General features: G+C 46.1%; 2 protein-coding genes across 3 annotated transcripts in view; both read right to left on the bottom strand.

Annotated features, from left to right (window-relative positions):
* The window catches only part of LOC135906397 (glutamate receptor ionotropic, kainate 2-like), a 331,052-nt gene that overhangs the window by 128,677 nt on the left and 185,608 nt on the right, over window positions 1–16,767 (bottom strand). The window lies entirely within an intron of this gene.
* On the bottom strand, window positions 3,099–11,105 carry LOC135906398 (uncharacterized). Its single transcript, XM_065437781.1, has 3 exons — window positions 10,054–11,105; window positions 6,708–7,993; window positions 3,099–3,762 (listed from the first exon to the last, which is right to left on the bottom strand). Exons 1-3 carry the CDS (start codon window positions 10,918–10,920, stop codon window positions 3,399–3,401), a joined length of 2,517 nt encoding a protein of 838 aa, XP_065293853.1. The 5' UTR covers window positions 10,921–11,105; the 3' UTR covers window positions 3,099–3,398.

Raw genomic sequence — 16,767 nt, 5'->3', positions numbered from 1 at the left:
CAGACGGCGATGCGCAGTCAATATCGATGAATGGGGTTCGCTGGCTCTATTATTAGCGTAGTATTCCTCCCCTGTGTGAAATAAGTGCAGTAAACGTAGAAAACATTTCTAGACAGCAACTGAAATGAAAGCCGAGGTGTCACCCAAGCAGTGGTGTCTGCGGTACCATTCAGTACCTGGAGTTGCCTGCCAGGCGATGATCCAGGCTGGCCTCTCCAGAGCGAGAGAGAACAGGCAAAGGAAAGACTTCTCAGACGAACATACGGTTTGCTACCCTACACCGTGGGAATGGGGAAGGGGGAAATTTTCCTTAAAGTCGGAATCTCTCAGACCAGATTGTGACCAACATTCGCTTTAATATAACGAAACGTACAGTGCAATTCAGACCTTAGTCACTCAACAAATTGCAATTTCCAGGGGGCTAATAAAGATATTAACTGATTGTATTTTTATTTATTCGCGTTAACGCACAAGTTCAGACTGCCGAATGGAAGTCGGGAAGTATACATGACCTCATCATACCTTGCTGCTGAAGCAGCGCACTGGCACGGACACAGTGAAGACATACAAGAAAAGACGACACTCGCTGCCATACATGACCTCTCTGCCGAGAACAAACCATCCTAATCCTGGCTGCCGCTCCTTTAGTATGTGGATGATTTGCCCCAGCGGATAAAGACAACAAAGCGTAGATATTAGGTAGCTGAATTGACAGACGTAAAGTAAGATCTTAGTTGAAGCATTGACATCATTATTAATATTAGTTTCATTGTCACGTTATGGAGAATATAGATATTTAGTTACTGTTCCATGCTTATTCTTTTTCCTATATGAATAGTATGTAGTAACAAGGTACTCGCGACCTCAATCCCTCCTATGCAAATCATTTTTAATGAAGGTTAAGAGTAACAGCCCCTTTTTCAAACGTCAAGATATCTTCACCAAAGCCTGACTAAAACGGCCATTGATGTTAAAGTTAAGGTAATCTAGAATTGCATGGCGCATGCATTGGGAAACTGAAATTTCCCCATAGCGCCAATGTCGAACGCCAGTGTATTTCCTCACACACTTTCAGGCTGGACCCATTTAAACTTGAGGTAATATTACAAATTTCTGGCTGCGCAAGCATGGATTCACTACTGCTCTTGTTTCAATTTAGCAGTCGAAGCATTTGCCGCAAATTGAATTATGAAAAAGCAAAAAATGTTCGTTGGTCAATTTCACGAATTCGCCACTTGGCCATTCTGATTTCTCATTCCAGAATTTTCCGCTTTTCTACATATACACGCGGGAAGGCGGAACAACGCCTTTTACAGGCCATAAAGAACTGTTTGTACTAAAGCTGGAATAAAAATAAGAATGGTGAAGATAGTAGTATCCGCTATTAAGGTAAGATGCCTAACATGTTTAAAAGAAAAAGAAGGTTTCGCTGGTACATACGCTATGGAAGATCTGGGACACGTGCATAATATTGCCTTACCTTGTTTGCGGTTGCTGGAGATCTGTTGGGAGTGCAAAGTGGATTTTAAGTAGCCATTGTGTATACACTTCCCGTTTGTTCTTTTTCTTATTTTGATCAAAACCCCTAGTTGGGGACTCCGGGTTGATTTTGGCCACCAGGGATTCTCTAACATGCACATAATGCACGGCACACTAGCGTATTTGCATGTCACCCCCATCGAAATGTGGCCGCCGCGGCCGGGATTCGATTCCGCGCCCTCCGGCTTAGTAACGTAATTCCAAAGCCACTAATCCACTTCACCGGATATGAACTGCCAGTTACGTGCAGTGCATGCAGTGCAGTGAACACGATGCGCGGTCTCAACAATAAACGAGAACCAACGAGGCACCTCCGGTGAACCAGACTAAGGGCTTGCCGATTGTGCACACCTTATCCTCCCGTGATCCTCTCATTGTGTGGCATTGATATGAGGTAGGATTAGCGCCGGCTAATGAACAAGCCTCCCTTCAGGTTCTCCCTGACGAAATGTCGATACGACCATCACCTTCTGACTGCACAGCAAAGAATTAAGAGGAATACAAAGCGTAAAGACGGAAACAGCAAGTGACAATTAGGAGATTCATTCGAAACAGATAAAGCTGCACTCGAAATTAGCTAGCGCCGTACCATTCTTCGCGTTAACAAATGAAGGCACCTAGAATGAAGGTGAGTCAGCGTAAGAAAAGGAAAAAAACAAATCAGAAAGGAACACAGATGTATTTTCTACCGGAGAACACTGTGTTTTGAGTTGCCCGCCAACCCTATTTGGTGGCACTTTTATAAATCTCTGCGTTTACTTTTGCGAAACCAGAAAGCGCACATCACTTCATGGGTTCCTTTTTTTACCACTTGAGCAGGAAAAGAAGGAAGGAAACAGAGAAGCATATGGCATGTCCGCTCGCCTCTTTACAAAGTACTAAACTCGTTCAGTTGCAAAGACACATTCGATTTCTTCGTTAAGGCAGCGAAGCTATCATAAGCGCCTTCCGCCTTATTCGCTGTTGATTATGAACGAGTGCCGATTAGCCCCGTTTTACAGAAATTTCTTAAACAAACAACTCAATCAACTTTTCACTTGAATAGTCATATAACGTACCAACATGTGAGGTAGATGTGGTGTGATACGTGATATCACTCATAATAAATAAATAGGCTCCAAGAGGCTTAATATCGGAAGAATTTGCACGTACAAGAAACGTGGCACTGACGAATTGAGATGGCATGTGCGATTACTTTCATGAACTCAAGGACGCCGCAGTTCTGGCGCTAGGCGCATTTGCCAGTGAGAGAAAGCGCGATTGAACGATTGTACGATCCCCAGTAGCCATCAACAATGACTTAACTACAGGAAAGCCCCAGGTTTCAGCTAACCTTTCGAGAAGAGGGTCGCTCCGTCGCACTTACGGAGAGAACTCTCGTCTCGAAATGTTACCTTCAGGCTGAGATTGCTTCTCTTCTGCTAGTGTTACTCACTTTCAGTCTGCACCTATCTGTTACCCATCTCCTTTGACTACATTACAACAAACAGTGACTCATACGTCACAAGCTCTCACGTGACCTGATAACAAGACGCACGCTCTCTAAAGACATGTCAAAGCAAAGCACAGTCGTTATTTATTTCAAGATGAACGCGTAATATCTTCCGTATGCGCATGGCAGACAAAACTAACCTGCGACCGCACAAATACATTAACGCCATAATTGAACGTGCGTGAATTGGGCCCCCAGACTACTTTGTCAAAAAAGAAGCATCTAGGTCCTCCTGAGAAAACTCAACAGTGAAGAAAAGGGCATAACTTTGCTCGTAAATACAGTTCCTTGTCCTCGATTGTAATGGCTCTGAACTGCCTGCGTCACTGCACCAGCAAACTGATGATTAGAGAAAAGCATCTTGTGACTACCGCGTGTAGTTCCAGCACGCACTGCTAACGGCGGTTTCCCGAAAAGGCGGACATTTGAAAGTGGCTGCAAAGTCCGCGCTGCGTCTTAGAGCTGCGTTGACGTAGCTCGAAGTGCGTCCGTCTTTGTTGCACCAGAAATATGTGTAGCGAGCGTAGAAGAACCGCGCCTTGGAGCTCACGTGCAAGCTCCAGACCGGCTTCATTTCAAGCCAGTCAGGTGCGGCGCCAAAGAATGAACCTTCGGCAGAAATGCCCGTGGCCCCCGCCGCTAGGCCTGCAGCTATTTGCAGGGCGATGGTGTTTTCCAGCAGTTCCGTAGTTACGTCGGACTGGACACGAAAAGACTTCAGCATGCATTGCCTACGAAAAAAAAAGAAAACGGATTAAGTTCACTGGTGTTCACAGGTGTTTCCCTCAAGCAGTCGTTTGAACTTCATGATGGGCTTCTTTATGATCGACACGTTATGGATGTGGACACTGTTTCCATAATTTTAGAGGGACGCCGAACCAAACCAGTAAATTTGGTTACAGTGAAAACGTATTCGTTGGATGCTCCATGTTCATAAATTTCGTGATAACCGGTTACAAGAAAGAAAAAAAAAACGAAGACCGTTTTTTTTTTTAATTTCGCATCAATATCCGCGCGTCGTTATGTGTGACGTCGTAGACTTCAACGCATCCCCTCGGTACTTGTGGTGTTGTGGTTCTGCAAAAAAAAAAAAAAAGCTCTTGACACTTGCTAAGTTAATTTTTTTAATACTTCTTTAAAGAAAGCAGATATTTTTTTTTACCGATGACAAGTTAACCCGACCCGAGCAGGTGCCCTCAAAATCTATGACGTCACAGAGCGCTAGAGCTGGAGCTTCAAAGAGACATCGCCAATCGTCTTTTCATTCTGCGTCTTTTTTGTTTTGTTTTCTTACGCTTTGTAAAAGCCTCTTCTCGCGATAGTTATACAAGCGGTTTTTCATTCATTTAATATTGCGGAAGGGGAATTTACAAACACAGCTGATATTTCTCTTTAGCGGCCTTTTATTATTGTTATTATTGTTAGTAGTATTTTTTGCGTAGAATTGCCCAGAAGTCAGACATGCTCATTCCTTCGGATTTTTTGAAGTCAACCTGTCTCGTTCTGTTCCGCTTGCAGGACCTTCGCGGCGTCACGCCTTCCCGTCGCTCAAAACTTCCTTTAGAGGTTATACTACTTTCCACGTGGGTCAACTGGCACCACTGGTGACCCGATGAGATGCGCCATGAGCAAGATCAAGTGTGACTGCTATCACCATGGGTGGCGGACAATTAACGAATCAACGGCGCACCCCCTTTTTGTCGAGCACCTCCTTTGAATGCTGTTAAGACGACGACTCTTTTTCGAAAAAGCAAGCACGATTCGAAGCGAACCCGCTGTAGCAATCCGATCCGACACTCAAATACGCAGATACTTCATCTTTCAGCGTTAAGAGATGAGCATGTTACGTTATCTCACACCCTGCTCTGGTGTGTATTCCACATTCTGTCTTGAGATAGGCCATGTAATTGTCCACGTAGCAGTTCACAAAATAAGAGCAGTTACTCAGCTCAAAGACATGTGCGTTGGTGGTTTTTACAAATCCCCTTACGGGGACTGGAATGACCTCATTGTAACAGATGCGATGTCTATTATGTTCTATATATAGGGAATTTTGTATACGAGATCTTAAAGCTGATATGCATTGAGAATTCGTGACAGCTTTCATTCTTGACGCAACATGACGCGTGGAAATAAAAATGCAATGGAATCGCGTATTTTACATACGAATAAGTTATGAATACCCCCATCTGAAATTAGCAAGCCAATTAATAAGCATCGTCAAAACAAACTGTTTTGATGTTGATATTGATCGTGTGCTCAGACTACGGTCGTAACGTTAGCAAAACGCGCACCTGTCGCAAAGCCCGCATCGCGCGTTGCTGGCGTTAAGATCGTTAACATTGCTTGATCGTTAACATTGCGTTAACATTGCGTTAATGCTGGTCGGGCACACTGTAAGTTGCGTACGTTACGCTTCTCAAGACTGGACAATCAAAACGTAGACTGGCCTGTTGCGTCTCGGTGGACATCATCACGGCGAAACCACCGTAAAACTCTAAGCGAAGGCACCGAAGAAATGCGGGTGCCGTTGCAGCTCGAACACACATACGCTCGAACATACGCATACACAGTCATGGTTGTTGCTCTAACTGGGGATGTCGTTGCTCTAACTGGGGATGTCAGAAGGCGCGTCGCGGAAAATTCAAAACCGAAACAGCGGCGCTTGTGGGCCACGTTTTAACCATCGTATCTGCAGGAGACGTAAAAGTAGCGGGCTCACCAACAAGTTTGCCTGCGTGGGTGGCGACTGCTGCGCTGTTAACGGTTGATGCGATTGCAGCTTGAACAATTTTGTTGCAATTTTAGTGTTTGCCCTTGCGTTCCTTGCTAAATGTAAGCACATTACGTACGTAGTCTAAACGTACCTATAATATAACAGATGGCATAGTAACGCTTATCAATTAATTAATTAATTATTGGGTTTTTATGTGCCAAAACCACTTTCTGATTATGAGGCACGCCGCAGTGGAGGACTCCGGAAATTTCGACCACCTGGGGTTCTTTAACGTGCACCTAAATCTAAGTACACGGGTGTTTTCGCATTTCGCCCCCATCGAAATGCGGCCGCCGTGGCCGGGATTCGATCCCGCGACCTCGTGCTCAGCAGCCTAACACCATAGCCACTGAGCAACCGCGGCGGGTTAACGCTTATCAAGGCTAATGTGATTGACCAACTCAATATGAAGATACTAAGATCAGCGTCTGTAACCATAAAGTTATATTTCGTATATGCTGCCTGTTATCGGTCATATCCACAGTGACCTTATTGCTATCACGTGGACCTATACCGCGAATTCCAGGCGCTTCAACGCCGAACGTTAAAATCAAACACTCTTACGAAATAGATGCTTCGTGAACACGGGTTCACGTGATGAATTGTCTGCATTGCAACGTATCACATGATCAACTGCGCGCACTGTGTATCACCACTGAACCATATATGAAGCTACCTCGAGTGCTTGGTCCCAATCAATAACCAAACAAAAGAAGAAAAGAGATCTTGATCTTTCTTTCTTTCTTTCTTTCTTTTTTTTGACGATAACCAGATGAAGCCAGCGGACAATGGCTTGGCTTCATTGGCTTGAATTCATTGACCATTGGATTGGCTGTGCGCCGGCTTCATAAGGATGGTAGCGTACGGCATTTTCGCGGGCCTACAGAAGTGAATAGTCACCTGTGGTGCTCGATTGCAGCCAGCGTCCGCGACGACCATCCCTGGTGCTCAACAACTCTCTTCCACAGCAACGCCGCCATCCGAGCCGCGACCACCGGTGCGTCGGCAAGCAAGGCACGGCTGGCGTTTACGGTGCTCAGGAAAACGTACGCGATCGGCGACACGTACAGGTTCTCGCTCACCAGCCCCATGCGGTTCCAGAGTTCGTAGTCTATCTGTCCTACCTGGAAATGCGCGCCCCGGCGCCACTCTTCGCGCTTGACGTCAAAGTCGAAGCTCAGAGCTCGGTAGAAGTTGTCCACAAAACCGTGCTTTGGCAGTGTGGGCACGCGTATGTCATTGACCAAAAGGTCATGGGGAAGCAGCAGGGACGCATTTCGGACGAAAGCCTCGAATTTGCCCGTGTCGTTACCGGCCTTCATGAGCTGCAGTAGAGGTTCGTATTGCAGGAGTGCCTCTTTTGTCTTCACAAAGATGGAGAGCATTCGGGCGTCCTTGGCAGGGCTTGTGAGGCTGTCCACGTACGTCCTGCGCCAAAGTTCAGTGAATCGGTCCGCCTGAATAGCGCATACTTGCCAGGCCTCCGCAGACGGAATATCTAGCACCGCAAACCCGCCGATGTCTTTCATCGCACTGGCTACGACGCACGTCAGCACGTAGCAAAGCGACATTGGTTGAGCCGAGACATTCCAAAGGATCCTAATTTCTGCGAGAAGAGCCCGCTTGGCAGATGAATATATACGGTGCTTGAGGCTGAAATCCGGATACATCGCTTTCATGGTGGCCTCGAACAGAGAAACGTCCAGGCCCCCGAAGGCTTCGAGGAGCTCTTTGGTCGCGATGTTCCCGGGCTCCCCAGCATCGCTCTGGTGTGGAAGAAGTTGCTGCCAGTCGTCGATATCCTGTCGAGTGTAATTTGTTTTCAAATGAGCATTGACACCCGAAAGAGCAGCCTCGAAACAATCGTCGCTGCAGTAGAACAGGAAGGCGATATCCCGCATGAAGTTCCATTCAAACTCGACAGAAGCCCTCCTGAAGGTGACACCGAAGAAGAAGTCGATCTGGTACCGATATTGGGCGTTCAGGCCGAAGCGTAGAAGATCTGCGGGCGTCATCTTGCTACGCTTAGCGTTAGCCAGGTGCACAATGGCGGACGTGACCTGTTCTTGGCGCAAGTCTTTACGCCACACCTCACTCAAGCAGGATGCGAAATATCCCTGAAGTGCTTTCCCGGCTGCTGACGTAATGTTTCCGGTACCCGTGATAATCTCTGCAGCGATTCTGTCCTGCCATGGAAAATGAGGGAGGAAATCGCAGGAAAGGGTAGTGAAATGTTCGCGTCATTTTTCGCACGGAGTATCACGTGCATAAACATCCACCTCAAACATTCTGGGCTACATATACAAGAAGAAAAAAAGGGGGGAGCTCCTTTAGCTCGCAACGCTCAAGACGATATTCCCGAATTGCAGCAGAGTGCGCTCTTCTATGCACGATAATACAACAACCTAATTGTGTCTCCGTCTAGAGAACCTTATGTCGTTATGAAAGAATTAAGGTTCTTAAGATCAAGCAAAATATCGTAAAACCTAAATAAGAGGTCTGCTACTCACGCCTGACGGTTGAGCCCTGACCTATATGCGAACGCCAACTGCTTCTAAGTCTAACCATGTTATGTAGGAAAGTTCTTCGAAACAGCGTAAAGCACATCGATGCAGTTACTTCAATGCAGCGTAGTTGTCTTAGCTCATATGTACATAGCATTTTTTTTATTGCGATAGCAATTGTATAACCCTCCACGCGCATTCCTGCGGTCGCAGTCGTAATAGTAGTCGCCGTCGCCGTCGCCGTGATGTTCTTTGTAAAGTTCATACACGATAACATCGTCGCTGCGCGATGTATGCTGCATCTGCGAGCGAAACCTTGCGAGGGTCCGCCGACAATCGCCACTCAATCGCGCGCGCACCAGGCACGAGGTCCGAGCAAAGCACGCCGCCTTCTGTCACGTGCAAGGCTCGGGAATGGGGTGAGGAGAGGAAGGGGGGGCTTTCTAGCACGGCGGCTGCTACTTGCAGCACGGCCCCGTGGGCGCCGCATCCTGCAAGCGATGTGCGATGTGGACAAAGTACGCAGACAGCCGGTAGCTTAGTAAGTGCTGTGCTTTCGACATATAGTTCGCGTTGCAGCGAGGGACAGTTTGAAGGTCAATGCGCTCGCTGCCATTGCTGCGCTCCTTCACTCCAGCGTTGTGACAGCGAGTTTCAGTGGTCGTGCAGCTAGATATGTTCATGTTTACCTGTGCGCGCGTGACACTATACTTGTTAGTTTAGTTACCAAGCGAATGTTTCTGAGTTTATAAGACCGATGAAACTAATATTCTTACTTCATATAGCAGTCCACTAAATTGCTATCGCAATCCATGCTTCGCCTTCAGGGCGAAAGTGCGACTATTTTTTATGTGTACGAAGCTGCCAATATGCGTCAGCTCGGCTATGTCATAATTTAACCAATTAATTTCTGAGATACCTCAAACCTTTAGCGCGAGTTCTTGTTTATTATCTCAATTAGCCGTAAGGAACATAGAAGTGTGAGGTCGTGGTGTTAAGAGAATATAGTACGCTTTGTCGAAACAAATGACATAGCTTAGACCACCAGCATAATTGCAAGAAAAAGTTATTAGCCCTCACTGTGTTTAGATTCATTGTGACAGCTTATCATTCAGTCTTGTGGTAACAGTACAGCCTTTAAAAGAGATACACGTGGAAAGAGTGCGAAATCTAGGCAAACGACGGCCGTTTCCAACCAGCATTAGAGGCGCAGTAGTGTTCTTTCGGACGTTAAGAAATATATGATGCAACGAAAATCTGGAAGAAACATAAATATGCGCTAGAGTGGCGGTCGCATGGAGCCTCATCAAAATTCCGAACTGGGCAAGGTGATGCGGATTCACTGTTTGGAAAAGCGCGTAGGGACAAAGACGAAAGAAGAAAAAAAAAGCGCTGGTCCTGTATTCTTCCGTCGTCTTGTCTTTGCCACTTCGCAAGAATCTAGATCTACGCTAACAGTGATCGGCTAAGTCCAGCCAGCCACCGCACTGTCGGAGGGCTGGTTCATTGCGCTGAGAACGTTTACTGTGATAAGCTACCTTAAAGTATCAGCAATGGCTTGACACCCTACACGACAGTGAACAGGCCTGGTAGGATGCATACAGTGGAAGAGCAGCCTCTAAAAATTATGATCATGTGGTGTGTAGTGGCGCAAAACGCAGATGCGCCTAACGAGACTCAAAGAAGACGCGCGCACGTCCTAAAATTATCGTGTCTGCTTCCGCCTTCAAACCGGTTCTCACCAATGTGTCTGCGGCAAACCCGGCCTGAATGACACCGTCCTGGATAGCCCGCTTGCAGACGTAAGCGTAGAAGTCCTTGCAGGGCAACACCGTGTCATCGATGATGGCGTACAGCTGCGCCGCTTCGTTGGGGCAGCAGAAGGACGCGTCAGCTGTGTTGTTGTCCTTTGCGGACGCAAGCCAGATCAGTGCAAAGGTGACCGAAACTGAGCCGAGCGCGGCCATGCTCACGACGCCCACAGCGACCGGCACTTGCTCACACGCTGGGAAGGTGTACGCTGCAGACGCCGGAGCCGCCGGGTATGCCGAAAGCGACCGAGGAGGGCCTGCTGCACATGATTTCCGCTCATCACCTTTCGGCATGTGTGGCTCGACCTGCGGGCTCTCCTCTCTGGCTTGCATTCCTTTGGACAGAGGTGTGGAAGGTCCAGCTGTCTGGAAATTGCTGGCGGCCATTGGTGTTCGCTCGTCGTTTCCAGCCTGAATCCCCATCTCGGGCCTCCTCTTCGTCGATTGTACTCGTTCAGACAGCGGTGGGGCCGTTCCTCGACTTTGGTTAGGGCTAACAGCGATATGTTTCTTCTTACTGCGATGACTCGGTGGTTTAATCTTCGGAACCTTCTCACGCGCCTTAGTTGGCTTGGGCTCCGGCGAGGATGGACCAGTCTTCTTGGTACTGCTGGCCGTCGGCTTCAAGCTCTTCGGTTTAGGAGTCCGCGCTTCCGTCCCCGTTTTCTTCATTATTGCTTGGACTTGTATGCTCGGCAGTGAAGAAGGTTGCGAGGGTGGAGGGCACCCAGAAGAGGATGAACTCTTTCCTTCGGGAGCTTGAGGTCTAAGCTGTGGCGCCTTCTGAATCGATCGCATACCTCTGTCTGGCGAAGAAGGATGTCTTGACGGTGGTTAAGCGCAGACTGCTTGCAATATAGCCTGATCACTTCGGCTGCCTCGTTTCACGTTCTTGTTGTCTCCGGCCGGTTGTAGTCGTTGGAGACGCGACGACGGTATTCTGAGAGTTCTTCTTGCGCTGATCGCAAAAGGCTTGGCTTCGTCGAGCCACTCTTCTTCTTCTTCGGTTTCCAAACCTTCTATGGTTACCGCAGGTACCAACAGCAGGTGATTGGCCAAGAAGAACAGAAAATTTTCAAAAATATCTTTTTATCATGACCATCGCCATGAACTTAATTAACGGCGCTAATTTTCTAACGAATGTGATTCAGTTACATAGCAAACGTTAGCGAGATAAATGTCCTTTAATCGAACAGCAAGCCGACGCAGAAAATGAAAGAAGAGCAAATACAAAACAGCGCATCAACATCGACCGCATTAGGGCCTCCAATCTTAGTGTTCGTTTGCAAAGCTGACAAATGTATCACACGTTACTCTATTTGATTTATGATTCGTTAATCATTTAATTGTCTTTGTAATTTTTATTGTAGTACACGTGATTTTTGACTTATTCTCCGCAGCGTGTTAGCGCTATTTCTGAAAGAACGTATCATCATCATTATAATCAAAGCGCAGGCGCCGTGGTAGAGAAAATTACTGCTACTGAATGAAACGAGGATCAGGTTCGTTGGTTGGTTTCCCTTTACGAGTGGATCATACCCACTGCGGGCAAATGGCCAAGAATCGGGTTGGCTAGAAAAATATTTGGAGTCTAGAAAGAAACACTAATGAGAAATTTTAAATCAAGATTATAAATGAAGCAAGATGAAGATGAAACAATTTATCAAGAAAGTGGACCTGATTCAATTACAAACATCACAACAGCTACACCAACCTCCCTTTGAAGATGTCCTAAGAAGAGGCTCGCCGACAATGTCGTCGACAATGTCCCTTGGTGATGATGATGACGATGGCCTCATATTGTGGCTCATACCCACACTGGGCGATTGGCCAAGAGTTGTGTGCTAGAAAGGTTACCTAATGTTTTTAAGTATTGCATATTCGATTAGAAAAACACACAAAAACAAAGAAAGGAATAATAAAAAAGAACATTCACAAACTTATCCATTTATTTGATATTATGTAACTGCAAACAGCATCAAATACGACACTGTGGCTAAATCCTATGACTGACGCACCCAAATATAGTAGTATTTCTGGTGATAAGATTAACTCTAATTCAGCAGGTGGAATTTCTAGAAACCCTTTTCTTAATAATTTGTGCGTGCGATATAAAAAAAATAGTGATCTAGGGATTCTGCTTCTTGGCAGTATGGACACAGAGGCGATAGCGTCAGACCTGTGCTGTGTATATATTTAGGAATAAAGAAGGGACACGGCAGCGTGATTTTATGATCACTACTTCCGATTGTCTGAAGGGACACAGTTAGATTTTCTACGCAAATTTTTGCTTATGAAATTCTGTCCCATGTTGTTATTGATTTATTGACATCTCTCTGTATTTATTGTTCTCGGTATCTAATTGCTGTTATGCTCGCCAGTACTGGAAGAACTGGCATTATAGGTCCACTCAGGGATGCTCTCTCTAATGAGTCTGGCCATTTTATTTAAATGTAATCCACAGTGACCTGGTACCCATAATAGTTTTAGAAAATTAAACTGTGGAGGAACTAATGTTAGAAACGTCATTAGAATTGGCGAATTGGATGAAGCTGTTTGTGAAGTACAGACACAAGGAAAATATGTTATAATAACCGTACTTATTGCGTTGGAAGGGAGTTTCCGAAGCAGTAAAATCATTGCTAAAAGCTCGGATTCAAAAACGCGAGTGAAATCTGGCAGTGTCAAAGGAAATGGCCAGCCAAGTGAAAGCGAGGAAATGTCTGCGCCCACCTTTTCGTTGTTCACTGAAGCGCCTGTAGCTACTATGCTATTTGATTTTGCACTTGCAAGGTAATCTTACAACGGTTTATTTAGAACTGTGGCTGATTGAAACTCAGCGTTCCGGGGGAGAATGTCATCAACTTGTATCTTAATATTCTGATTTGATTCAGTTGATGAAATTACCTCTAGGATAATAAAATTTGGGTAATCTAATTGCTTTTGCACAAACACTATCTGTGGAGTGTGAGAAGGAGGCCCATGAGCAAGAAAGAAGGAATTTCGATGAATAATAAAGGCATATTAAGATCGTTTAGGTGTAAAGCTGTAAAATTTAAGAAATGGTTCAATGGTTCAGATGCGAAATGTGCAGGGCAGTGTAGGTAGGCGCGCTTCTTGATAGATATCATTATTAGCAACAAACCTTCGCTTGGTCGTCCCCCTCTTCTTTTTCGGTTTCCTAACCTTTTATGGTTACGGCATGTACCAACAGCCGGTGATTGGCCAAGAAGAATAAACAACTTCAAAACAAATTATTTTGATCATGACGTTCGATATGGACTTTACTGTAAAATGCCGTTATTTCTTAACCAAGGTGATTCAGTTACGTAGCAAATGTTAGCGAGATAAATGTCGTTTAATTAAACCAACTCACCAAATGAAAGAAGAGCAAATACAAAACCACGCATCAACATCGACTGCAGGACCACCTCCAAGCTGAGCCATCGTTTGCAAAGCTGACTGTTGTATTACACATTACTTCATTTTATTTATAATTTGTTCCTTAGAATTCTTCTTTTATGTTTTTGCAATCGTATTACACACGATTCTTGGCCTATTCTCCACATGGTGTTGGTGCCATTTTTGAAGGAACTGATTATCATCATTATCTAAGCAGAGACGTCGCGGTAGAGTAACGTTCTCATACTCAATGAAGCAAGGATCCGGGGCTTGCTTGCTTGCTTGCTTGCTTCCCATATTATGGCGCGTACCCACTACAAGGGATTGGCCAAGACTGACCCGTTTGAAACTCGAGGGCAAAATTGTATGTGAGGGTACAGTTGAAATTGTACGATGAACTAAAGTAGACAAATTAATGTTCGATATATATATTTCTTTTGTTAGTCTCTTTCAATTATTTTTGCTCTTACCCCATACCCAATAAATTTCCTTATCTGTCTGTCTGTTACCCAATACCATGATGCAGTGTAGCCAACGAGGCAGCTCGTCTGATTAACGTCTCTGCATTTCATCTCTTAATTTTGTTCCTTCTTTCTTTCTATTTCTCTCCCTGTCACTCGTCCTCTAATACACCTCTCTTGTATTTCTTTACACCGATGACATAATAAACCAAGAAATCCAGATAAAAGCAGTTAATCGCTGCACATTTTTCACCCTCAGAAACCCTGACCACAGCGCACTTTTAACAACCTTATCGCAGATACGGCACAAAACGAGCTTCACATACACGAAGCGCTTCGCGCAAAAGCTCGTTTAAAAAAAAATAATTGTTATTTTGCAACTCCTACGACTTGCATAAGGCCACAATGGATCGCTATCTCGCTCTAATTTAAACAATTGTTTAATTCAACTTACTACAAGCAGACTCTGGGCGGACCAACCACCGCTGAACCGCGCTTGACCCAAAACTAATGATCGTAGCCAACAATGACTTCCAGTTTCGTTGTTAATGCTATTTCGTCTATGGGGGCCTGAACAAAGAAAAGAAAAAAAAAGCGATGAAAAAACGCAGTAGTTCGCCAATATCCATTGGTTGAGCATTGCGTTCACTTCAAACGCGGAACCCTTGCTGCTTCTTACACGGCGCGGGTAATAAAAGTTGGGTCGAAAAAAAAAATGCGTAGCGCCATTAAGACCCTTTCCAATGAACGTGGACACGCACATCGGCGAAAAAGGTCAAGAGGGTAACTAATGACCTTTCTTAGCAGCGCCGTAAGGTGACTTTGACTTATATCTTTTCTTTTCTAATCCAATTGCCTTCATTTTCTCCTAGTTCGTCGTGTTGTCTTGCGGTTTATTTATTTCTGCCGTCGGGGATGCCATTACTTCCGCGTCCTCTTTTACTGCGTTGCTCTTAGAACCTTTTCGAAGCTTTTTTTTTTTTTTAGAGCTTTGCTGCGGCACGGGGGTGCCGTTTTCACGGGTGTGACGGTTAGTACAGCGCACAAAAAGAAACAGAGCTCTCAGTGTGTGGTATAGCTGCAAAGGGAGAGAATGGCCATGGAATGGCTGGAACGGCTTGTACTAAAGGAAACGCGGAAAGAAGATCGGATAGAAAGGGTGGGGTTATTGTCGTTCCAACTCTTCGCGCCTTTAAGAGCCAGAGGCATTTTGCTCACAGTCGAATTTGTACCGCCTTGAGGCACACACACTGTGTTGGAACTCGAGTGCTGCGGCTTTTTATTGTCGCTTCTGGATGGCGCTCGCCTCGACGGTGATCTTGTACGGTGGACTAGCGGAAAAAGAGAAGACAAGTGGCAGTCGTATGGGGAATTTCGCTGGTCTTCTCCTACATCTCTTATTCAAAACACGTACAAAGGGCAAAGAAAAGTTAGCTGTTACAAGAAAGCAGGTTTATCACGGAAGGTCGTGCACGCGCACGAGTATGTACGAGCGGATGTAATAGGCGATAATTTGGAATTAGGTGTCCAGTCGGTTCCAGTCAGTCCGCAACTGGGAATATCATTTTTCCCAGCTTACGTCATTTTGCATAGTAACCGAGCGCCTTCTCGTTTACACACGGATATGTTTACCCTACATATGTTTACCCTACAATGTTTACCCTACAAGCATATGTTTACCCTACATATGCTGTCATTGGTGTATAAACATTTCCTTTGCTGCCCGAGAACGAGCGAATAGTGTAAATTGCCGGCACCGCCTTCAGCTGCTCTATGTCGTTAAAATGTACTCTCCAAAGAATAGATAGAGAGAAAGCGAAAAAACGAAACAAACAAAGCACTGATGACCAGAAAACATATCCGTCATCATAACGCTCTGATCGAATAAGGAGTAAATGCAGGGAACGTGTCAAGACGTCTCTCTCCATTGACCCGTTATAAAGAACGTTTACTGCAGTTACGATTTCTTTAAAATAAGTGCAAACAAGGTGCCCTCCTATGTAATTTCGCTATATTGGCGCGCAATCTCCATATAGAACGTCCTTTCCTCCATTTCGAACAAATTTTCAAAATCAATTATGCAGGAACCATCGACAACGATTGTCAGTGTAAGCGAGCAGCCCGCACGAACGAGCGAGCCAGCTAGCGACAGCCCCTCCCCCATTCCTTGTTGCCCATCGGTTGCGCAAGAGCGCGCACCCTTTCCCTCGGCGCATTCCCTCGGCTTCCCGTAGTCCCTTCGCGACAGCCGTGATGGGACTACGGGAAGCCGAGGGAATGCGCCTAGGGAAAGGGTGCGGCAGCCGTGAAGAGCGCACGGTTCCACTGCTTAGGCTCCATGCACGTGTCGGCGTCAACGCCGTCGGCGTTGGACGGAACGCTCGCTGCGTCTGCGGTCTATTTCCGGTGGGCGAGAATTCGCCATGCATTCTCATCATCGTTCACGGTAGGATGGCCGTCGCCGGGTGCTCATCGAGACATGCGACGAACGAGTGAGCCGCAGCCTCCCCTCCTCCTCTCTCCCGTCACTCCACGACACGCGCTTGCTCAAGAGTGCCTTTCCCTTTCCCGCCCGCAACTAATAAGCGCCAGTGCGCCCTCCCCCTCCTCCCACTTCACCCACCTCGTACACGTTCACCCCACGCCCCTCGGAGTACGGGCCCTTTCCCTTGGACCGTTTCCGCGCCTTCCCTCCCCCTAGTCCGACCTATCGTCCTACCAGCGACCTATCACGAAAACGACCGAAAGATCCAAGCAAAGCTATTCGCTTTGAAATTATGGA

This window comes from Dermacentor albipictus, chromosome 5, assembly GCF_038994185.2.
Source record: "Dermacentor albipictus isolate Rhodes 1998 colony chromosome 5, USDA_Dalb.pri_finalv2, whole genome shotgun sequence".
Lineage (NCBI taxonomy): Eukaryota > Metazoa > Arthropoda > Arachnida > Ixodida > Ixodidae > Dermacentor > Dermacentor albipictus.
This window is presented reverse-complemented; position numbering and strand designations above follow the sequence as displayed.